The sequence below is a fragment of the Lagopus leucura genome, unplaced genomic scaffold, assembly GCF_019238085.1.
Source record: "Lagopus leucura isolate 7727_CA_CO unplaced genomic scaffold, USGS_WTPT01 Super-Scaffold_100002, whole genome shotgun sequence".
Classification (NCBI taxonomy): domain Eukaryota; kingdom Metazoa; phylum Chordata; class Aves; order Galliformes; family Phasianidae; genus Lagopus; species Lagopus leucura.
Window position 1 is genome coordinate 32,245,550 of NW_024962263.1, and position 25,679 is coordinate 32,271,228.

Below are 25,679 nucleotides of genomic sequence, written 5' to 3' on the forward strand. Positions count from 1 at the left end.
ATCTTCCTTTGGATGTAAGGCTGCCACTCTGATCCTTTTAAAAGGCTTAAATTCTTGCTTGGATATTGGGTTTGATTTCATGTTTTTGTCTTAGAATTGGAACAAGATAAATCAGGTCACTACTACAGAAGGTTTGGAAAACAGATTCACAATAAAAATGAAGCTTGAAACAGTTAGGGTTTTCCTTCTTTATTTTTAGCTGTAATTTACCCTTGCAAAAAATGACAATGGCATAAAATGAATGTAGCAATATCTCTGTGCACATTACACAACCTCTCTCATTCCCCTGTTCTCTTACAAATGAATTTTGTGTCCCTTTAATTCCATATATCCTACTTCTACTGTGTTCCAAGGATTTCAAGCATTTAGCAGGATTAGACTTACAGCCACTTTTTCTCTCTGCTGGGACATTTAAAAGGAATTTTAAAAAAATACAAGTAAGCAGATCTTAAAACAGAAGCATGACAGAATCATATTACTCTTAAAACAACAGAATTCCTTCTGATGGGACTAGTTTAATACCATCTATTAATTTCATCTTTCTCCAGGATAAAAGGAAGCAAATGAGCCATCACTGCTGATATCAGCTACCAAAGTCCATGCTACAAAAGAATTATCTAACTGAAACCAAATTTGTTTAGGGTACAAAGCTGACTAGATAAAAGTACAGAAAAGTAAATCTACCTCAATATCTTCTTTATGTTTTAACAAGGAAGCATCTGTTATGTTTTTCAAAGAGAAATTTTCAGAGTCAACCTCAAAGTGATGTCCAGTTACTTGTGCAATTCTTTCCCAGTGTCGAGACATCATTGCCTAGAAAAGCCCATAGGAATTAGGAAAGGTTTTTAAAAACTATTATTTTAGGACTAGAATGATCACTTATTTTTTATTTTATCTGTTAAATAAAGGAATCTTGATTTCCATTCCACTGAAACCATTAACAGTTTTTCTCATCTCATTATGAAGCTTTTTGTTTTACTTTTCTGCAACCAATCCTAGCTAGATTTTTGTCATAAATAAGCTGCTTTAATCTATAAAAAAGATTACAGAAAGCATCATACAGTCAGACAGAACAGTCATAAATAGAGTTTTTCAAATTAATGTTATCTCCAAATCATTACGCTGAACATGCCTTGTTTGCCATCATTTCAAGCAGAGGACAGCTCTCTGTGAAATCATCAATTTTCTTCTTTAGGTCTCGAAATGCTTGCCATTCCTTCAGAGCTTTTGGTAACTTACGAATTCTTTAAAAAAAAAAAAAAAAATATATTTCATTCCCCATAACCAAAATTCAACATTTAATAGTACAGTATACTCCCATGTTCTGACCAGTTAAAAATCGAGTTACAAGGTGGCAACATAAAATATAGCTGATTATTTCTGACTGCAGGCATGAAACACTGCTAAAGACAGGAAAAACTCACACTAGATTGGGTTGGTTTCCATTTCAGTTAAATTAGAGAATGATAATGTTACCTGCAAACTCATGCTTGAACTCAACCCTTTATGGTATTGTTAATTTATTTAAAAATTGAAAATACCCTCTATTTTATAAAGGTTAAAATGATTAAGAAGCATGTTTTTTTTTTTTTTTTTCCAATAAAGTACACCTTAAAACAAAACTGATCAGCCTGTAGGCAGAAAAAAATCCTTCAGTTTCAATCAGATAAGACCTATTTTATACCTAGTTTGTATGAAAGATGCTTAAAGAACAGTCTTCCTCTATGAATGATTTCAATATGAAAATTAAATGAAAATGAAGAATGTCTAGCATGGTGAATTGTCACTGCTCCGTTTACTTCTAGCAAGTTATGGCAATTTTCATCTGAAAAAAGATATGGACCAAAGACTGACAGCAGTTCTTTTACACTTCAGTGCCAGAAAAGAGATACAGTATAAATCCAATCCATAGCAAAATATCCTCCCATGACATTGTTCGTTTTTCACAGCTCAAAATCAGACAGATCTGTTACACAACACTGGAACACGTGTGAATTCTTCACTGCTTGCAGCTATGAGGTAGATAAAATACGCATACTGTCATAGCACTGCAATGATCTCTGTACTCTTTCATCTTGAATCCAACAATAGACAATATCAAATGTGCTAGAGAAGATTACTGCAGATGGAAAATTATATTCAGATGTGTGGATAAAGCTTTGAGAGGCTAATTCTATGCCAAGACAAAACAACAAACTTCCTTACAATGGCTTTCTTAGGTTAGCAATTGGAAAAGGAATCTCTTCACTTGGTAATGAAAACTGATGATCATTTAAATACAAATAACATTTTCCTTTGTTTTGATCTCAGTAATAACTTCCTAACAATGAGTTCCACAAAATATGTACTACATTAACAAACTATTCCATTAATCAGGTTTAAATTACATTCCTAGAATTACTTGACAATCTCTTTAAGTTATACTACAGTAAAAGATAAAGGGAAATTTCCATATAGTTATGAATTGTAAATTTCAATAGTGTTTCTTACCACATCCCTTTTATAATTTTTTTCCTTTTTATATTAAAGTATTTACTACTTATTACTATTTAAATTATTTAAAGTGGAATTATTTGCACCTACAGTCATCTTTAAGATTCTTTTTCCCATGGTAATCTTTTCTGTTACACTATTTTTAAAAGAATTAGCAAACATTAAACTGAAGGACTATGCAGATATTTAGAATTATGTGACAACACTAACTGCATTTCCAGTATTCCGGCTCATTTCAAAACACAACATACCATCTCACTACCCTCTCAGTTAGTTCTGTGGGTTGTTTAAAGCTCTCCAGAATTAAAGACAATAGCTTGATTCAATATGCTAACAAGTCTGCCGAAGGAAGGATAGCACTGGGTTAAACCTCTGTTACAAAAGATGTTTATTGCTTCTTGGTAGTCTCCCTGCTCCAAAGATAGCTCAGCACTGAGAGGGTTAAAAAAATTTTAAAAAGGCACGTGTTGCAAAGAGAAACACATAACTTTCAAAAATGTTGTCATGCAGTGGCTTCATACAGTAGTTCCAATAAAAGAAAACAAAAAAGTCATGCCACTCCATGAAAAATAAGTAACTGTAGAAAAGAAGATGATGTAGATTGCAGAATTCTACTGAAACAAAACCAAGACTTCTAGGTATTACTGAAATGCAGAAGTATATATATTTTACATACATACATTTTTACTATTATTAAAAAAAAAAAAAAAACACACAAAAAAACCCCCACAAAAAAACGGAGTAGTTTTTGCCCCAAAACAGAAAAGCAGTTCACTCTTTTCCAAAAAAGGAAAAAAATCTCCACCCCACCTCTTCCATGTCTACACAAATGTCCCTTGATAACAGAGTCACATGCTCAAAATACCATACAACTAAAAAGTCTGAAAACACACACACACACAAAAAAAAAAAAAAACAACAACACATTTCCATGCTTTTCAAGGACTTGTTGATGAGATAAAAAGCACAGATTTGATTTCTTGAATAATACACCTGAAGTTACTCAAGTGTCTCTCAGGTCAGATTTTGAACACAAAATCAAAAGCTGATCTGAACTATGCATGTTCCAGAAGAGAGGATCTGCAGAAGAGAAGGGTCTTTATCTTGAGTATGAACTCATCTTAACAGAATTCACAGAGAAAGTGATCAGAGCCACTGTGTAAAAAGATAAAGAAAAGGCTTATACAAACCTAACAAAAGGCTGAAAACAGTTAACCCACTAGAATCTTCCACTAGAAGAAAACCATAACATCTTTTTTTCCCACTAGACAATGTGATAAAAATATTGCATAATTGTTTTCAACATATCTGTTTCTGATGTACAGTTTGTAATTCCCATTAAGAGCAAAAGAGAGACTGTTCTCAGGAAATGGATGCTTAAGGCCTTCACAACTATTCTCTACTTTTGCATGTAACAAAAATCTTTTCTAGCAACTCTGTACACATTCTAGGGACAGAAATGAGAACATAAAGGAAGTTGTCCAAGGAAAAACAAGCCAAATCCTGTTGGTTCAGGAGTCTTTGCCTCTGAATGAACAGAGGAGTAATGAGTAATGAGAACAGCCAGGGCTGTTCAAAACTGAATGTGTCTTCACCAATAGCGTAGAAAAAAAAAAAACAAACCCTAGTGCTGAGCATTTAAGCAACCCTGAGCTTTAAGTAAATCAAAATAGTTCTTCCACCCAGGATAATTCTCACAAGATAATTAACACCAAAAAAAAAAGAAAAAAAAGTGAGAAAATATAACTTGTATGTACATCACCCAACAGCAACTTACTTGTTTTGAAAATCCAGAAGTTCGTTGTTAATTTTTTCAACATTCAAATCACTCCAAAGCATTTCATTGTATCCATTGATACTAGCAATAACTGAATTATAAAGACTGTAAAGTTTCTGAAGCAATGAAAGCTCACGTTTAATTTTGTGCAGTTCGGGATACTCTGTTTCAGATTTTAGAAGGTGAAAATCATTAATGTTAAGTGTATACATGAACATAAAAATCCACATATTTTTAAAATGGATACTTAATAGTTGTACGAAAACAGATTTGCAGTTTTTTAGTGTCTATAAAGGCAAACTTTTGTAGTTGCATTATGTAAGGATACCAGATTTTAAAGCACAGTAATTATTTAAATTGTTTGTTTGTTTTTTTTTTTTTTAATTAATATTCCTTACAACTGTATAATGTAATCTTACAAGAAAGGAGCTTGCATGTACCTATATGAAGGAGACAATGTTGAAAAAGTAGATGAAAATGTAAAAGAACATATTGTGATTTTATCCAACAACTAAAATATCCCCCCTCACTGTTTGCACTATTCAATTAAGAGGCAGAGATTGAAGGGGGTGGGGAAGAGGAATTACTTTCAAAAAAGATACTTGACATATGTTAGGCAATAGAAGTATTTAAAAAGATCCCCTCAACTGAAACATTTTGCTTACTTTCTATCATATCTGTGGGGCTTTCTAGTTAAATATATCATGCTTCTGTCTTCAGACAAGAAAACACTGAATTCAGTACGTACAATTTGAAGTACTTATCACACTTTAAATCATATGGTAGCATCCAAAACTAGAAGTGTGTCTGATTAGGAATCATAAGAATATTACAGACAAGTTGCACAACCCTGGTGAATTAATTATATATCCAGTGATAGGACAATGTGAGTACTTCAACATATTCCCAAAAACTGCATATGAAGGAAAGCAGAGAGGAAATGTGTTTGACTCTAGGGAGAAAAAGCAAGAGAGCTAAGCAGATACACCCTTCCTGGGATGCATGGAACAGTGCATGTCATTTTCCACTTGTTTATGTGTGTGTGCAGGCTGACAGACACTGTTTCACTTAACTCATAAGGAATACAACTATAATTTACTGAAAAGATTTTGTTTGTTTGTTTGTTTGCTGTGATGAATTTGGCACTGAATCCATTCCACAGGTTCCAAACAAAAAAATATTCACACACACACACACACACATATATATATATATATATATATATAAATATATAAAAGTAGCCTATTGGATATTGGACCAGGTGTCTACATTCTCTGAGAAAGTACCTGTAACAGGAAGACCAAATAATTCTTCCCCACTAGAAAGAGAGATATACTTTGTCCACAGTTCATCAAATTTAGCTTGAAAGAGCTGTAATCTCTCACTTGCTTCATGGGGAGGAACATTTTCTTCACTGGGGCCCCTACAAAAATAAAAAAAATAAAAAATTGCAATTAAGTACAAGTATCAGCCATGCAGGTTTCATGAAGATGCACAACAGAGCACAGGCCTAATTTACTGGATACTATTTAACATTTTTAAATGTTTTGGGTTGTTTTTTTCTAGAAATTTTTACAATAGTTACCAGAAGAGAAAATGCATGCCCATACAACATACTGAATATTACCTGAACACAATATATTTTGTCATAATATATATTCTCCAGATTACCAATAAATATGAAAAACAGCAAAAAGAGCTACAAATAGTTTGTACAGTTATTTTCCATTTCTTTCTCGTCTGTAAAACAAAAAGTTATATTCTTAAAAAGGGAAAGACGGCAGGTACAGAACACACAACTGGCATGACTTCAAGCAGTGCATGCCCCAGACTCAGTAGCTGACATTAATTTCCTTGTCAAAACACATAAAGAGTGTGTGTGTTATCTTACATAATCACAACAGATCACCAAATTATGGTCCTTTCCTTCTTTGTGCCACACTAGCTGCTAACACAGAAGTGTCCAATGAAGCACAGTTTAAATTTAAAAAGTCCAAGTAAACATTCCTGTGAAGTGCAATCAGTGAACTTAGAAACATTTGGAATTGGAATCTCTGCTAACTTCCAAGGCACTACCTACATATTTAAATATATGCTTTAGTGCTTTGTTGTGTCTGGAACACCTCAAAGACTTCAAATTTGGATCTGTATTGAAAAATCAACTCTAGCATTGAAATTGTGTAAACTGTGGCTGCAAGAATATCTTGTATTATTCTGAAATCTGGCATATCAGCATTGACACTGTGTTATGCTTAACTCTTTAAATGCACCATTTTGAACAATCACTAATTAAGCACAATTATACTGTACCACAGTTCACCTACTTTTCATTATAGTCTTTGCAAAATTCTGCAGTATCAGCCTGGAATCTCTGAACACCTCTCAGCAAATCTGTTTTCATGTTTGGCTGTACCTTCAGTAGCAAATCCTCAACCTGCAGTGCCTAAATGCAGACAAAGAGAAATAACAGGCATAAAAGAAAAGGAAAAAAACCACAGACTTTTCCAGTATTTCAACATAAATTGTCTGGCAATAACTCCTATAGCTGTTATTTGAGAAACAAACAATACACCAATGATACCTGTGTGTTTAGGTTCTTCCAGGCATAAGCCAATCCATCAACTCTTTCCATGTTTCCATCCTGAAAAAGCAGATTGTATCTCTGAAGCACAGAATAAGATTCTTCAATAGGTCCAACTGTCATGTCAATATTAACTTCATTCTCTCGAATTTCCTTTAGGGCTTCCATTGCTCCCCGTACATCATCAAGGTCATGGACAGGCCTGCTTAATTTCTTGCTAAGATTGTCAATGAATGAATAAATTTCATCCATGTCTGCAGCAGACCTTTCATTCAAAGCTAATCCAAATGTTCTTTGTCTTGAGTGGCACTCCTGAATAAGGGCAATTTTCAATGACTCTGTCGCAATATCCACTGATTCCAGAACAAAGTGATTCGGCAGCTCTCTGATTTGCAGTTCTAATTGCTAAGAAAAGCACAAGTGATCAATTTTTAATTTCACTACAATTTTTTGAACAGTTCCTTCTTATTAAATACATGATACTTACAGAAAAGTATTCAATTTGAGTTTGGAATTCAGCCATTGTTGGTTTAGTCTCTATGAATTCCTTCACTTTTTCCTCTGGATCCTAAATAAAAGTTTATTTTAATTATTACTTAGCATTGGTATTGCAATAATCTATCCAAGACTCAGCTGTCTGATGTACTAAGCAAACACAAACAATCCCTCTTAACAGAGTTCAAAGTATAAGCATTAAGCTCCAATGTTTCACTTGATCTGCTTTTCCTGATTCTTATTCTTTTTACAGCACTCGTTATTAAAGCATTTCAAATCTATAATTCAAATGCAGACACCGATGAGGATATCCCTTAGTCTCTGCAGAGGTAAAAGCTTCAGTGCCATGTGGGTCTCAATAAATGGGCTAAATAAAGGGTTCAATTACAGAAAAATTAATCTTCACCCAGCTCAGCAACATTCACCTACAGTAACTACAAGTAATGCTTCCCAAAGAGCACAGTCTCCTTATGAAATCCACAACAGTATTTAGAAGATTTCACAATACAGCTACATATTTCATTAAATATGTTTTTAACCTTATTCCAGATGCCTGAAAATTGAGAAAAGCTGTTCAGAAGATCCGATGCTCTAGCTTTGAGAGACAAAATAACTGTATTTAGTTGAATCACCACTTTGTTTACATCCTTATGCTCAATGATCTGCTTGTCTAAAGGCTTCAGTGCCAACATCCTGGTGAATTTGTTCTCATCACCTAGCTCTATGGCAACAGATTGTTCAGCCTGGCATAAAGTAAACAAGAATAAACATATATACATTAGTTTTATTTTACATTATTGAATGCACAATAAGACACATACAGTGGGTACTTCTATGAGTAGATAGAAAAGTGCAAAGGAAGAATCCACAAGGAGACTCCCCGCTCTTAGCTTTCATTTTTACAGAGCTACACTTCTAGTGCTGATGATAATTTTTAAATCATCCTCAAATGATTTCAGTCAAATATGTAACACATGGAGGTACAGTTGTGCTGATTCCACCTCCTATACAAATGTTCAGGTCTTCCTTTATTTGGTAGAGGACTACATTCAGGCTGAGAGGGCTGACGCTCTTCAGTCTAAAGAGAGGCTCTGGGGAAACTTAAAATAGCCTTCCAGGACCTGAAGGTTGCCGACAGGTGGGACTTTATATAAGGGCACATAGGGACAGGATGAGGGAAAATGGTTTTAAACTGGAAGAGGGGAGATCTAGACTTAACATCAGGAAGAAATTCTTTACTGTGAAACATTGGTGAGACATTGGAACAGGTTGCCCAGAGAAGTTGTGGATGCCCCCTCCCTGAAAGCATTGAAGGCTAGACAGGATGGGGCTCTGAACAACCTGGCATAGAGGAAGGTGTTCTTGCCTACAGCACGCGGTTGGAACTAGGTGATCTTATAGGTCCCTTCCAACCCAAACCACTCTATGATTCTGTGATCTCTATTCTTGGCCAAAAAAAAGTGTGGAAGGTAATCTTGGATTGGCTACTTAGAAATAAGCAAGCAATTCTTGAACGAACTTGTGTTAACTCACTCTCTTCTAGTTGCTTTTTATCATTTGCAGGACTCAAAAGGTTATTTTTATGCAAATGAGCTGATTTGTATTTGTTTTTAATGTCAGATTGACAAAAGAGGAATTATTTTTTTTAAAAAAAAGACACTTTACAGTACAGACCCACATAAACACGTATTTCATTACCGTAAGACAGAATTAAGGCCATTTGATTACCATTATTGCCCATTTCTAAACTTGAATAAATTTGATTTTCTATCTGTATCTCAGACCTTCCCAAGGTTTTAGTGCTCATTTTAACACTGATAATACATACAGATAGCAATTAGTTTAGAACTGTAGCTATTGTATGCAGCCTGAAAATTTAACTTACAGTTTTTGGCTGGGAAAACTAATAAGTCGGGTTAGTAGCACACTGGATAATGCTGGTTTTCCTACATCATCCACACTATCATCATACTTTAACAGGATTTTAAAAATATTTTTATTAAAGCTATTTTTTATTTTAATAATAAAAAACTTCAAAACATTAGCTTTATTAATTGTTACTCTTTGCTCTTCTGTTCAATTACCTGATCTGGAGATTAAAAACTAGACTTAAGCTAGTAAGGAAACCTTCCAAATTACAAATCACTGTATTATTACAGAACATATTCATATGAAATTAGAAATGTTAACCAAAATATTGAAATTTTTAAATAACAAAATAAAACACTCACCTGCTGCTGCTTATGATGTAAGTAAGCAAATTTCCAGAGTGGGATATCTTTGGCTATTGATAACATTATATTTACTGCCTTGTTTACAGCACTCTGAAAATAGTAAAACATCTACTTTGAGCACACAGAGAGATCAGAACAGCTAAGGGGAGGGGAAGGAATGAAGGAAAAAAACAGATGCTCTGAACAATACCAAAATGGAAAAGTTGTACCTCCATCTTTATCAGAACTGTTCTAATAAGCATGGAGTAGAATCATGCAAAATAGATTTTGTTAGGGGAAAGAAAACCCCATAAAGCTTTGTCAGTAGGACATTCTATTTTTATGCGTTCTTCAAACAAGAATATGGGAGAGAAAGAGAGATCTATGAGCCACTGAGGAATCATAAATTAAGTATTATTTCACTTTACATTGGTTATAAACATAAAATAACATTAATACTGTATTTCATATTCACATCAGAATGCCTGAATAAATTTGTCTGAATTTATACAGGCAGCTATATAAATTATCATATAACTTTTAAATACCTATGGTATTTAAAAATTACACTTTGTGGTCTGATTTCTTACTGACAATATCAAAAGGCTGTAAATGGAATCTGAGAAAGAATTCAGCAACTGATTTTGATGGTGACAATTCCAGCTGAAAAATCTTCAAGTTAACCACATAAACAACTAGTACTTTCCAAAGAACTTCAAAGGTCATAGCAGATTGTAAATACAAACATAAGAATTTAGCTGAATTAGTGTAAGTAAGCTTAAATATTTCTTTAAACTGTTCCACAGTTCAGGGCTCCAGGCTTGTAATATTTCTCTTTATATTTCACTACTGCACAAATCTGATTACTGAATATTTCAATCGTGTCTTTTTAAACTCTGAAAGTGTTTAAGGAGACAAGGAAGTCAAATCAATGTATCAAAGGCATTTAATTTTTTTTTCTTGCACTTGCTTTGAAAATGTTTGTAGTGGACTGTGAACAGGAGTTGATAAGCTTGTAGGAAAATAGTTGATTCTACTGCATAACAAACCTAATTCGGTTATTTTTTTCTTAGCATCCACTGATGTCATGTGAAATCAAGTGACCTCTAATCTTTTCTTCCACTCCCTTTATTGCTAATACCAGATTAAACTCGCAAATCTGGTTTTAAAATAACGCATTAATACACATTTTTAACAAAAATGGCTGAGATGTGCAGTTATTCAGTTACCTGAATATCTTCGAGACTTGGTCGCAAGACAACATTAGGAATAGCCAGCTGAAATTCAGTTTTGAACAAAGGAATTCTCTTTGTCTCTACAGACCTGATCATCTGATACCTAGAGCCAACACCACGCAAGTGATGTCTCAAGGACTCCAAGGAAACCTTCGTGCCTAAATAAATGCAATATTTAAGTTATATTTTTTACCACAATAAAGCTGGCAAAAAAAAAATCTTCAAGTGATATTAAAAAACTAAACAAATCTGAAAACAAAAGACTTACATCTGACTAAAGAATCAGTATTCCTCTGACAAAGCTGTCCCACAAGATAATAGCAACAACAAGACATGCATTCTTGGCAGCGTGCTTTCTGTTTTGTGTCAAGATGCATACAGGAGTATGAATCCTGAAGAGTTAAAGGGAAACTCTTAGACAAGTAATGATATTATCCACTGTATAAGTGAAATATCAAATATCTGACTACGTTAGAGCAGGTTACTTTTAATACTGCAGAGGCCTTACCTCCAGAGTTCTTCCAGTATCTGCTTTCAGCCTGTGCATAAGAGTGTCTACCAGTTCATACACAGAGCATTCCACTTGCTGACTCTGTCTGCAAAAACAACCTTAGAGTCATCCACATCAAGTCAAACATAAAGAATAATCTTTAACTTGTTTATAGATGCATCCTCAGATCCACTGCACTCTGAAGTGCCATATGTGCAGGGAGACACCCTTCTATTTTTCCCTTTGCTCCTACTGCTTAGACATGCACAGAATGTAAGGCATTAAGATATGCAGTCTGTCAGGAAACCCATTCATCAAACTCTGTTATATCTTGTTCAACTGGTCTTAATAATAATCAAAGAAAAATAAGTTTTTTTTTTTCTGGCTGTAGTTAAAGAAAAAGCAGGCTTATCAAGACAATTCAGTAAGAAAATGTTAGTTATCTTCTTGATGTATTTTCTAGCTCTGAAATCAAAAATAGTAAAGAAATAAGTACAAAGTGAGTATCATGTTTTGCAAAATGTACATAGACTTTTTTTGGTGAAGAACAGAACAATTACTCTTCTATATCATGGAAAATAAGCATAAACTAAAAGATTTTCAGCTCTGGGTAAATGAGAGGTCTTACATGACTGAGCTAGCATTAAGAATCAAGCAGTTAGCACTGAGATGACTTTTCAAGTTTTATCCAGTTCCATTTTCCTTGCTCTTCAATAGAATGCCATAAGAAGAAAAATACAAAATGCTAAATGCTATCAATGCAATTAATATGCTATATTGAAGTTACTTGGGAGTTCCTGCTCCGTAATCTGAGACTATCATTTTGCTTTACACTAGTGGTCAGTAATAGTAAGAATGATTTTTTTAGTAGTACATTCTCTGTGCATAAAAAGTAGTACATAAATATTTGCTCCCAAACCGAGCCTTCAAATCCATGCAGTAATACACCTACTGAGAAAGTTTGCGAGCAGTAGAGACAGCAAGATTTTCTGTCTGTTCCAAGAATGTAGATACATCTATAGGTTCTTCTGGTAAAATTATCAGAGCAGTGTTTGACATATCCTCCAGAACTCTTTCAATTCTGCACTCCAGGGTATCAGCAGCTTCTTTGACTATAAAGTCCAATTCCCTCATGGTACTATAAGTATTCTCAATAACTAAGCAAAGAAAACAAAATGAAAACAAATCAAGTGAAATATGAACCTCCTAAATTTCCCCAACCTGCCCCAAATTATTACAATTAAATGATGATTTAACAACAATGGAATATGGAATTAAGGCGTGAAACCAAAACATAATGGACTTCCTGTACTTTGGAGTCTTTAAATGAAACCATTTTACAATAAGTAACAGAAGAACCTTCAAAATATTTCTTCTCTATTAATACTGGAATGAAGGATTAACAAAAATCATCGGAAAAGAAAAGAGGAACAAACGTACAAAAAATATTCTGGTCCTCCTAAGGACCTACAGTGTGAAAGTCAGCATTGTAGATTGAGCAGCTAAAATTCCTCAAGACTGCACATAGGTTAAACCACTAGATTTTTTCTTTCCTGTATATGACCTAATTTAATTTGGAGAGAGACAAAGCAAGTCCCTTAGCAAATGTGTTTACTAAGCTGAGTAAAAATGATTGTTTCTGAATAGAGTGGATAAATTCTTTTGCTGTCTTTTATACTTCATGTAAAAATAAAGAAATAACTCATCTGGCATTTTGGTTATTAATCATAACATTTTGGTTATTAGCAGACAATATAATTTGAATTATCAGTACTTTGTCTTACTGTATGTAGAATTAAATTGTTACAATACCTAAAATGCTGCAGTGTGACAGTAGTGTCTTACTGTTGAATATTTAAAATAGCAGATACCATTTATTGCTATTAGGAAGTTAATGATTGAATCTTGTCTTTTTTATTGACTAGAACGAACAAATAATCCAACCAATTCCCTAGACGCTTTTGCTTTTTTAATACATAAAACTTAGGTATTTCTAAATTCATTTATTTCTCATTTTCCAAGTTTTAGTCTAGAAGGCTGCCACAAGCCCCCGTGCTTTCAAACAGAGGGAAACCTTGTCATCTTTTTTTGTTTTCCAGTCAGGTAAAGATCAAGTAAAAGGCTAAAAGGTGGCCGGCTCTGCCTTAAGAAATGGCCAGAGCCCTTTGCAGTAGTATCACATGGCACAGTCACAAATGTTGCAAAACCCATGCCTGCATCTGTTCCTGTTTATCTTGCTGCTTTTCATTTTGAAGAAAAAGGTGGAAGCCGAACATCAGTTTGCCTCAGGTGAGAACAGATTTAGAAGCATAAGCTACTGTTTTCTCACAGAATCAAACTACAAAAGTCTTGCTTTACATGTGTCCATTTCAATGACACTATTATAGAGTTAAGTTTATGCTGTACTTGATGAGGATAACATTGTCTTAATGGCTGTGTTGGGAAATCTCCATGCACAGTTCAGAATTTTTAAAGCTTTCTTAGAAAAAAATAGAACTTGGACAGATATCTGTCCCTTACTATTTTCAACTGTGAATTTAGTCATGTCTATTTCAGGATGTTTCTATAGAAAGACCTTTCTATAGAAAAGACAAGAGACATTATCACAGCACCGAATGTTCGTTCTCTTACCTCTCACTCTTGTATCAGTCAGGCTACAGTTACCTACCTAAAGCAAGGAGGTCAGTTCACAAACCATTTTTTTTTTCCACAGAGAAATAAAAACAGAATGTAGGCGTAAGAAGAGCTCTACATTTTTTCCTTATGTGGACACTTACTTGGAAACAGATCAGAGAAACACTGATAGGGGAAAATGTAACAATGCACAATAATTTAAGAAGCGTGATGTGACAATTTAAATTCAGTAAATGAAAAGGTATGGAATTCAGAAACACAATGCAACAGAAGCCCTAATAATATGATGTAATGTTATTCACTCAAGTTTCAAGACAGCTAGAGAGTCGAGGCTTTACAGACCCTCCCATCAAGACATTACCACCAAACAACATTATCAACAGCTTATCACTACTTCTCTTCCTACATACATTTATTGATGTTTGAAGAAGTCCAGGACAGCTGTGTCATGCCTGGAGCAAGGGCATCCTCAACTTGTTCTATGAATGGCTTCATTAGTGGTTTCAGCACGACAGGAATTCTATTCAGATGCTCTTTGTAATTGATCAATAGGTTCTCGAGACTGTAAGACATGGTCGTGTTTAGAATGTATTTATTTCAGATATAAGAAACACACGGAAATTTGGTCACATTTTTTGTTAATAAGACTTGCAAGTCCTGATCCCATGTTAAAAATTAAAGTCTCTCCCAGTTCTAACTAGGTCTCTTTCTCCTCTCAAACACTGGAACCAGACTGGAGAAATAATTATTTACAGGAAGATATTTATTTAGGGCTACTTTCTTCCAAAGAAAATGCATTACAGTCAAAAATAAGGAAATGGAAAACACTGTGTTTTTCTTCCCTTCTTCCTATTTCACAGAACAAAAAAAAAGAAAAAGAAAAAAAAAAAAAAGCCTGTATGAGAAGACACTACTTATAAGAAAATCTAGATTCATAGTACTCAGGGCATAAAATGCCAAAGGAGCCAAATTCTGAATCAGTATTTTTATGAAAATGGAGTTTTATAACAGATCTCCAAAAAAAAAAAGAACTGGAAGTCAATGCAGCTCAGAAGTTAAAGATACAAAACAGGTTATTTACAAGAGCTGCTGCAGAAAAATGATAACTGTGCTCTATGCCAGATTAAAACCATAGCACTAAATATTGTTACAAACAGTATACTGAGAGAGTCTATCCACAGAATGCAGAGTATTTTTCCAATGTTACTTACGGCATAATCAGTGTCTGAATATTCCTTCTTTGCTTAGGGAGTTGGTCTGAAATCTCTTTTACAATAGAAAATTAATTTGGATTTTCTTTTATTGCAAACACTTTCTGCACATTTGTTTCCCTTTGATGGCAAATATTAGAAATGTTGCTTTTCAGAAGACTGAAGCACACAGAGTTTGATTTGTATGTTAGAAATTTTAGGTTTGTTCTGAAACACTCCATGGATAATTCGTGAAAAATGCGTCATTTCAAGAATGAAAGACTGAAAATTTTAACAGAAAGGAGAGCTGAGAGGATTTCAATTCAGTTATGAAACTCTTTGAACTCTGTCCTTTTTTGACCACTTCTATATAAAAACTACTTTAAGTGCACTCCTTACAAAAAAGGACTCTTTTTAGACCTACCATCCTTACTTGAAGAACTAATAATCGGATCCCAAAGAGCTGAAAAGAACTCCCACAGCACAGAATTTAGCTGTTACAGTGACAGAAAGAAACCTATGTTGATTTATTAAATAGTTATTTCAGATATTTAGCATGAGAGAAAAAAAACTTGAATATTTGCATATAATAACTTAGTTGATGTATTACCTATACCAACACCTGGGTTGTATCTCAATGAAGTGATAAGTTCTAACTTAACACAAGAATGCTTTTGATGTTACAAAAGTAAGTGTGATACTTTGGAATGCAATCCATATGTTATGGAGTAGAGATGCCTTAGCAGTACCTGGAAATTCCACTTACAGAGTAGCTGTTGTAACAAAATAAAAGCATGTAGACATTATCTAGTTACAAGAATTTTGTGGAGAGAGTAATAATTGCATATTAACAGAACTATTATGGAATTGCAGGGGAAAAGAATAAATTTTTAGTTAAAATCCACCACAGTGAGAAGTTACAACAAATCAAAAGTACATACAACAGACTCAAAGCTAAAGCTTCCTATCTGCAGATGAGAATCACATCCAGAAAGTGTTCACTCACTCCATTTGATGTCTTTTAATCTGTTCTTCATCTGCACACAAGCTGAGGACAACATCTGGAACGTTAAAATGCATTTTTTTCAGGTACTTTGTTTCATAAAGTACTTCCAGAACCACTGGATCCAAGTTTACAACCAATTCCTTCATATTGTGGTAGCGGGGAGGAAAGGGGCAAGGAGAGAAAATAATAAAGCAGTATTTTAGTAGTTTAGTGATCACATGCAGTTTGTTACATCTGGAAGATATGACAAGATATAGAGGAGTAGCCAAAATTTTTTAAATTGATCCACATGTTGCAATTTCTACAAAGATCTCCAGGCTCCTGCACAAGTATTTTTCCAGATTTTCCAGAATATTAATCATGCAATAGCTTCCACTAATTTCATTTTCCCGTGATTTCCTCACTGGGCCCTAAACACTTGGCTGCTGTGACTTCCCAAGTCTGATTGTAGTTCTGCACCTGTCTCTGTGAAAGCTGATTTGCCTTCTCATCTCAGTTTCTCCATCTGTAGACTGCAGAGAAATACTGTATTGCTCTGTTTAGCCTCTGTACGTTTCTTAGGGCATAAAATGCTAATAAGGTGATGAGTTAAGCTGAAAATCAGGTTCTAGCTTTCCATTATGGAGTCCGTAATTCAAAAAATGTCCATTTTAACTCTGATTTCTCTGCAGCACAGCAGAGTAAGTCAACTTTAAAGAATGGTAGGATTTTCCATCTCAGTTAGCAATATTGAAAGCAAATTAGTGACTCCAATATAGGCAACACAGTGATGTTGAACACTATAGAGAAGCCTACAATCTAATTAAAAACTCTTTGTTTGACTAAAATTTTGGTTAACAAAGAAAAAAATATATGAAACCATACATTAAAAGATGTAGACAAATCTATATCGAACATGCATTTGCTGGGCACTGCCTCTTACATGTCCTGAATGAGGCAAGGGACTTATGAAGAAGATGATTATGTCTGTATCGTAGCATCAAAAGGAAAAAAAAAAAAAAAAATTCGTCAATTAAAGTAGTTTATTTTCTATCCTTATTAAGATTACTTTAATGCTGTGCTTGTCTTTGCATGACGTGAGTGAAGTATCATAGGTAATACTAAACAGAGCAGCAGTAATACAAAATAAATCCTACTTACCTTGGTTTCTGCATGCCTGACAAGTAAGAAAGCATGTAGAGCATTTCTAGCCTGGTCAGCAAACCTGCACCATGCTCTATAATAAATAAGTTCAAATTCCAAAAGAACCGCAGCCATTTTATTGTAGCTCTTAGCAACCTTTTTCATTTCCAATGTCTGCAAATAAAATATAACAAATAAAAAATAAAGAAATTAGAAAAGCCAGCACCACTTAATCGATTTGATGAGCCTAATGTAATAGAAATGTCCTCCAGTAAGGTCTTCCTCACTACTGTTAGGAAAACAAAACAGAGTTTCATGTTATACAATTTAAAAGAGGGTAAAACAAAGAACAAAAGAACAACCTCATTGAGAGTACTGCATCTGATGTGGAGGCCTCAGCACAGGCGAAACATAGACCTGTTGTAGCACAAACAGAGGAGGGCCACAGAAATGATCCAAGGGATAGAATACCTTCCTAGTCCTAGTCCTTCTCAGTAGGCTGAGGGAGCTGGGGCTGTTTAGCCTAAAGAAGAGAAGGCTGCCGGGAGACCTGAGAGCAGCCTTTCAGTATCTAAAGGGGGCTGTAAGAAAGAAGGGGACAGACTCTTTAGCAGAGTCTGTTGTGACAGGACAAAGGAAAAGGTTTCAAATTAAATGAGGGGAGATTTCGACCGGGTACAAGGAAAACGTTTTCTACAGTAAGGATGATAAGGTACTGAAACAGATTGACCAGTGAGGTGGTGGAAGTCACATCCCTGCAGAAACTCAAGGTCAGGCTGGACCAGTCTCTAAGCAGTCTGATTGAGCTGTAGGTGCCCCTGCATCTACAGCAGGACTAGATGACTTTTAAAGGTCTCAGAGTTCAAGCAGCATTTAGACAGTGCTCTCAAACATAGGATTTGAATTTGAGGTGGTCCTGTGGGGAGCCAGGAGTTGGGCTTAATAATCCTTGTGGGTCTCATTCAACTCAGGAAATTGTACGGCTATGTGAAGCATTTGAAGTTTAATATCTCAGTCCTCTACATTATAAAGCATTGTAGTGAGAAGGCTCTAAGCATAGGTCCATGGTGAACAATGCTGTGATTAGGAATAACACAAGTCCCAGAAGGGACAAAAGAACTTGATGAAGTCATCAGCTTAACATCTCAAGGGAAGTAACTGTCCTGAACCACAGAATAACAATATTGCAAAAAGAAATTGAGATCCTGGAGCAAATAAAAATACTATCTTGTTAGGTGAGTTTCAATAGAATTGTTAGAAAAGTGAATTTAGGAAAAAAATAATTTATGTCTGTTAATAATTTGGATTAGAATTTAGCCATAAACCATCCTTTGCTCACTTCTAACCTTCAGAAGCGTCGTTTTCTTTTTAAAGAATCTCATTGGATGGTCAATTTTTCTGTACAACTGCTGGGCCCACATAATCTTCCCTGTTACCTAAAATACAAAAGATATGAAGTTATATTTCCATTAACTTAAAAATCCAAGACAAAAAGACCTTTCTCATTTATTTCATTCTTACTGGTGGTATATTACGTGGTATAGGTGGATTTTCTTTTTGCTCCTGGTAGAGCTTTTGCACAAAGTCTAAGTCTTGACTATATTGCTGAAGGACAATGGTATACTTCTCATTAAGATCAATTTGATTTTCTCCTATTTGTTCAAGCTTCATCAGAAGTCTCAGCATCTGTTCAGTCTAAAAAGGAAGAGGAAACATTTATTGCAAAAAATGTTCATAGTTTAGATAGTCATTGTTCATAAAGCCTGGTTATTTCTATTTATAACATAAGTTATATAAATTTGTAAGTAATTTTCTGAGAACAGAAAATGCTTCCAGACAAATTAATGAACTTCAGTATTTCATGTTGTCTAAAATATATTTACCATAGCCTTAACAAAGAAACTTCCACCACCACAGAATGTTGGAACACTCATTTTGTTCTGACCCTCCAAATCTTACTCTTTTTTTTTTTTTTTCTTCCTGTAAATAGTTGTAGTGAAACACCTATAATTTTCCTTCTGCTTCATTTACATTTCATTCCATTGTCAGGGCTTAAAGCAATGAACAGTACTGACATTAAGGTAACAGATGGCAGAAACTAATTCATTACTCCTGCCAGTCTAACAGGAATAACTTTGAAGTGCAACAGGAAGCATCTCAAATATGCTCTTGTACAATAGAATTTAACATCTGAGTATAGCATCTTTTACTTTCACAATAATTAAATTTAATTGCATTTGTTTAAAATTAACATTTTCCATTTTCCCTTTAGATCACCCTTTAATTTGAATAACCAAATTTGAATTCAGTTTTTGTGACAATTACAGATATCTTCCCATTATTTTTCTTCTGTGCTTTTTTTTTTCTTTTTTTTTTTTCGTTGATTGGGTGGATGGTTTTTTTGTGTCGTTTCTATCACGAATCATATAATTGCTTTTCTTTTCCACGTAAAAGAAAAAAGCTAACCAGCCTACATTATTCTCTAGTAAGTGAATAACCTAAGAGTTTAAGAAATCGAATTTTGCATCAAACTCACCTGTTCTGACAAGTGTTATATATTTACATATATAAATATGGGCAACCTATGAAAGACCTTCCAGCCTGAAGTCCTACATCTGATGAGGCAACGAACTGAGGTCTTCCCTCTGCCCTTTCAACCTTTCATTTCTATATTGACATACAACAAATGGGGATCAGTAGCTTGGCTTTACCTCTGATTTTTCCAGCAGTAGGAGAATGGGCGGCAGAAGAGTTGCTGAACTCTACTATCAGACTGCATGCACTGTTTAATTATCTGCAACAATTCTACCACAGAGCTTGGAAATTCTGACAAACATGAGTTGTTTCCTTTCAGTGGGCTCAAGAAAATTATGTTGTATGCCCCTACAACAGCTTTAATTAGGTTTTGCTTTTTTTTTTTTTTTTTTTTTTTTTTAAAAAGGAGAAAAGCAGATACCTATTCTTTGGGAGGAGAGAGGGAAATCACCACAGAAGTGAACATTACTTATGGACTTCTGCAAGTAAGTATACAGAACACAGGACAGGGAACACTGAAAGAGAGCAGAGTAAGAAAGAAAGTCAGTCCAAAGATAATGGAAGAAGATAGAGCCACATAAATATGACAGTCCAAAACACAGTAAGAGAAAGAAGGACCTACCCTAGTGTGTCAATATCAATAGCAGGGTGGAAGAAGGATGGAGAATACTAGGCTAAGGAAAGAAAATAAAGAAAATAAACCAGAAAGAAAAAATAGGGCTATACAGAGTTAGTAGGGAAAGATGGTACATACAACTAGCAGTAACTATTAACAAATGTTACCTTTCAGCACTTTTACACTTATTCTGACAGTAGCTTGTAGTAGCCTTGATGTCCTCCTACCTTATCTCAGGCAGCCCCAGTATAGCACAAAACAATACCAGTAACAATGGAATACAACAGGAATTGTGGATACTCTGCCTTTCTGAACACCAGAACAGGAGCTTGCATTTGTACAATTACTTACAGTTACAGTCTTCTCAAAACAGGAATCCACAAATTCTTGTATGGACTCATACAGTGTTGCAATTTGGTTCTTAAAATCAAGGTAATCTTTATCAAACTAGAAAATTGTAAATGGAAAAAAATATTAATCCATACTGTTGCTTTCACTTTATGCATTTTTTTTTTTTTACAATAAGTTTCTGGGAAATTTATGTTATCTGCCTAGCATGTAAGTTAAAGAGAACAGAGACGAGACCAATAATGAAGGCATAAAAAGTCTAAGCAAAGCAAATAAAAAATTAAGAATTATTAGGCTATATGATTACAGACCCATATTTACAAACACAGTGGACTGCAGAGGAAAAAGGACAGGCAGAGGAAAGCTAATAACCTCATCAGAGATAACATGGTACACTTAATCAGCTCACATATGGGTATGAAACTCATCAAGATTAGCAAACTGAGTGGCCTCTCTAGAGCACTTTACAGACTATGGTGGGTTATTATTATAAGAAAGCCAATTCAACATTTCTATCACTTCCATTGAGAGGCTGTCAATCCACTAAAGCAAGTGAGCTACACTTCCAAAAAAGTAGCTCAATTCTAGGATATGCAGTATGTATTTAAATCTGAACTTGAGTCTGAAGCTCTTCAAAAATCACTTTAGTTTTCATCCACATGATTCAGTACTGGAGGTGATGTCATACATTTCTCCTTCTGAAATGGTCATTATATGGTATGATGGTATTGATACAGCCTTTATTATTCCATTAAGTAACAATGAGTAACTCTTGCACTTGCTAAACTGAATTTAATGCACTGACTTGTCTAAATTAATTTTCCGTCTGCAGTTCAAAATATATTTATCTTAAAAACAAACAAGTTTAGGAAATGTAGTTTGCACCATTACTTATCACACAAAATCTAGTTTATCAAAAAATAACAAATGAAATGAAAAGCAAAATACACCCAAATTATTTCAAACTGCATTAAACTGTGGAAAATTATTACTACTGCAACAAAATGCTATAATCATAGTTACAAAATGTGATCTTCCTTGCATAACTTCAATGAATAGCACAGGATTAAGGGATTGATCATCAGACAAGCATTGAGTTCATGTACCTCTTTTTTTCTGTGATCCAGAACATCATACTCTTTTGATTTGGTATTTGTAGCAATGGTCTGGAAGCGAGTATTGATCTTTTCAATTCCTTCTATTTGTATGCACTGGAGCTCTAGTAGGCTTTCCATAATATTGCTCATATCTGAAATCTTCTCCAAACGTTTACAGAATGTGTCGAATTTTCCAAAAATATAGTTCTCACTGATGATAAGAAGCAACAGGATTATTATGTATATCTATTTGTATCACTTTTTCCTATTCCCTATTTAATTCCAGAACTAATATCAAGTTCACCATTAAAGCACTGATGCTGCAATAATTGCAAATCAACTAAAAACAATTTTGAAATAATGAATACAACACAGAAAATGCTTAATTCTCATATCTACCAATTAAAACCTTTTCCATATTTCCCAGAAGTTATTCTTGAAACAAAAACCACACAAAAAAAAAGATAAGAATGTGAATGTACAATACACTAAGACACGCTCCATGGTTGAAGTACCAATACAGGTAGAACTCCCTCCTTGGCATTGTGATTGACAACCCAGACCAGTGCTGACTAAATACAACTAGAGTCTTTTCATTTGATTCATGGCCCAGTGCATTAATCCAGCACATGCATAAATTCCCTGAATTCCCTTAAACATCTGCTAAATCAACAAGCAACTGGCAAAAAACTTGTCATTGCTTATATCTCAGGAGGAAAAAAAAAAAAAAGAGGAAAAAAAAAAAAAACAAGACTCTGCAAGTTTTGTTCTGAGTATAATAAATATTTTAATTGAGCATTCAACTTCTCAGGAAGCCAAGAGAGATTATGACACCTCATTTATAAATCTTATAAGTGCATGTCATTCAATATTAGAGTAAATTGCTTACCTGAAATCAAACTGCCTGTCACTTGGATTTTTCTTTAGCTTCTCCCTAATTCTCTGAAATGATGTTTGGTACTGTTCTTTCAGGAAAATGCATTGCTGAATCCTCTTCAGCAGTTCTTCCCTGGGCAAAAAAAAAAAAAGCACAAAAGGTAAAGTCATCATGAGGGAGCTGTACAGGAGCATAAATTAAAATAGAATATTTCAGTCAGGTGGCAAAATAAGAATACAAAATTATAAGTACTTAATTGATTGTAGGCAATTTCTGAAAACTGCCCTTTCCCCACAGTAAAATACAGAAGGAATCCAAATGTTTTCTGTCAGATTTATTTTTTGTCTTCCAGCCTGACTTAGTGTCTTCATTGAATTAACTATACAAGTACATACATCTTGACTACCTATGCATTGATGAAGTTTGTAACATCTTTTTTCTTCTCACTTCAGTAACCATAATCTTGACTGAGTTTTCAGAGATAGTTTTAATCATTACTGTTCTAGCTGCTAACTTGAAATGTCATGTTCATTTTTACCCTTCTCTGTGGTTTAATACATGCTTAATATTTGCTCTAATACAGGGGCTTTTGCTATACTAATAGTTCTACCAACCAAAACAGAAAGTACAAAATTAGACTGAGAACATATCTAAATAGCAAGCTTATTGTATATCTTTTTACATTTAAGATGCCTCTTTGGCAACATCAGTACCCCTCATGTTCTTGCCCAGGTAGCACTATCCATAGATACATAGTAAATACAAGTCTGAATGACATTCTGTCACCCACATACCTCATTCCAGAGTACAGCTGAATTGTAATTATGATCCTGGTATGTACTGTCTCTTTTCTCAAACTGACTTTACTGTTCACTGAAGGCAAAACAAATCTCAGGTGCAACTTTGCCAGTCTGTCCTTGGAGTTTATTTCTGAAGAATCTCAACTCCAAGTTCTAACATCTAAAGTATGTTTTGGTCCACAAAAGCCACTGGGACAATATATTGAATATTGTACACTGATATACATTACATGCATTTCAGCAACAAGTTTTTCACAACACATAGTAAGTATGATTTGGCAGAATACTTAATTCTGCACAAAATGAATAGTCACAACATGGGAATGAGGGCCCGGTAGGAGAACCAGCGGCTATTAAGTTTACTTTTTAATAATTTTGATGTCTCATCTGTGATTTTTCTTCTAGTTTTAACAAAAGAAGATGAAATTATTAAAATTGTCACCTGTCCAGATCCCAGATTTTAGAAACACCTTCACGTAGATACGTTTTGCACGTGTTAATCATTTGATTAGTGATTTTAAGAAGAAGAGATGTCATACACTCTGATGTGTTGTAGTGCGGTGATGTACAGTAGATCATACAGACTGCATTCATTAAACTGGGTATGTGTTCCACCACTGTAACCTGTACCAGGAAAAAATGAGAAAGTCAATAATTCACATTTCCTAAAAACATAATTTATAATGTCATCACTCTGGGAATACTTTCATCAGTAATAGACATCTCCTTGATTGTTTTTATATACATCAGTACGAATTGAAACATCTAAGTCAAACATAGAAACCTAATGTATTCTGTCCAACAGAAAAGAGTGGGGAATTGGCTAAGCGTAAATGAACAGGCTTCCTTCCAGAGCTGAATTTTCCAGAGGAAAAACAGAGGCTGTGCTCTTTTTGAACATGATCTCCAGTATGCGAAGGCATTGTAGTCTGATTTGCAAAAAGTAAGCTACCTGAGGAAAAAAGGTGTATGCTGGTACAAAAGAGCCTGCTGAAGTAAGTTCAAGAAGAAAGCTGGTCTTTGCTCATTTTGCCTACATTTGTACATAAAGAAACCTGGAAGGAGAAGGAAAGGCAATAGTAATCTGTATTTTACTGAGCATACTGGACCATAGAGTTCTCTGTCCCACAGAAAATCAGCAAGTCAAATATATTAAGAACCCATCACAAGAGACAATGACTGCCCTAAAACAGAATAAAAGATTACTACATCTAAAAGTCAAACCCAGTATGGTGAAAGAGTGACTATCTGCAGAATAACAGCAGTAGAAAACATGAACTATTGGTTATTTTCTCACACCTTTCAGTTATCTTCTGAAATGACAACAACTTTCTGCACAAAAAAAAACCCTAATATTATCTCTGGCTTATTCAAAATTTGTTAATTCACAAATGCCATAGAACTGAAGTTCTCTACTACCCATTAAGCATAAGAGTTAAATACTGAATGAAAAGATATCTGCCATTTCTTGTCTAAATTTCACGTTAACTGTTTTTATTTAGAGTACTACTTACAGGAGAAGCTTTGGCCAGTAGAGCAAAAAATTTATCCAGTGTATACAGATATCTCACATTGTCTTTAGCTTCATTGGCAGCAATCGTTATACTGCCATCCTGAAGGGGGAAAAAAAGAAAGAAAAGAATACTGTTAAAATTTAGAGAAGAGGTTCCTCTATTTTTACAGTTCATGCTGCAATTCCAAAACTTGATGGAGGCACAACAGCATAGCTTTGATAATCCAATTTATTTTTCAGAATTGTTTAGAATGATTTTAATGTGGTACTACTGTTTTTTAAACTACTGGTTCTACAGAATTAAGAACTGACAAGTTCCCTAGAATATATCAGGGCGCTTCCATCTCAAGCATCTCTTTTTAATAAGCACTTGTTAGGGCAAATGAGATATGACTATTTTCCTAAACTATTTCCAAAACAGGAAAATTCCAAAATACCTTTGTAAGTGGTAGAAGATCCACATTCTGGCATTTTCAGGTGTCAAATTGCATGTACACTGCTTACAGTTTGTTTTCTGGCCTGTCTACAATTTTGACTGCTAATTTTAGATAAAAGATATCCACTCTTCTAAAGAAGCAGCTATGCTACAAGAAGCAGCCTATTTTCAATAATTCTAGAAACAATATGATAAACTTTCAGGCATCACAACTGTTGAAC

At 34.4% G+C, this 25,679-nt stretch overlaps 1 protein-coding gene across 1 annotated transcript in view; it reads right to left on the reverse strand.

The window, feature by feature from the left end:
* Positions 1–25,679, reverse strand: part of LOC122178826 (dynein axonemal heavy chain 5-like) — a 147,431-nt gene that overhangs the window by 108,017 nt on the left and 13,735 nt on the right. The window contains exons 12-34 of the mRNA XM_042869302.1: positions 25,024–25,122; positions 23,952–24,133; positions 22,722–22,841; positions 21,842–22,043; positions 20,739–20,834; positions 18,758–18,931; positions 18,583–18,672; positions 17,255–17,410; positions 16,115–16,254; positions 14,329–14,480; positions 12,237–12,441; positions 11,303–11,390; positions 11,063–11,186; positions 10,789–10,952; positions 9,578–9,670; positions 7,886–8,089; positions 7,339–7,419; positions 6,852–7,256; positions 6,595–6,713; positions 5,557–5,693; positions 4,271–4,433; positions 1,133–1,244; positions 685–813 (exon numbers count right to left, since the gene is read on the reverse strand). Of these exons, the coding sequence (XP_042725236.1) occupies positions 685–813; positions 1,133–1,244; positions 4,271–4,433; positions 5,557–5,693; positions 6,595–6,713; positions 6,852–7,256; positions 7,339–7,419; positions 7,886–8,089; positions 9,578–9,670; positions 10,789–10,952; positions 11,063–11,186; positions 11,303–11,390; positions 12,237–12,441; positions 14,329–14,480; positions 16,115–16,254; positions 17,255–17,410; positions 18,583–18,672; positions 18,758–18,931; positions 20,739–20,834; positions 21,842–22,043; positions 22,722–22,841; positions 23,952–24,133; positions 25,024–25,122 (3,435 nt within the window). The remainder of the gene's footprint in view (positions 1–684; positions 814–1,132; positions 1,245–4,270; positions 4,434–5,556; positions 5,694–6,594; positions 6,714–6,851; positions 7,257–7,338; positions 7,420–7,885; positions 8,090–9,577; positions 9,671–10,788; positions 10,953–11,062; positions 11,187–11,302; positions 11,391–12,236; positions 12,442–14,328; positions 14,481–16,114; positions 16,255–17,254; positions 17,411–18,582; positions 18,673–18,757; positions 18,932–20,738; positions 20,835–21,841; positions 22,044–22,721; positions 22,842–23,951; positions 24,134–25,023; positions 25,123–25,679) is intronic.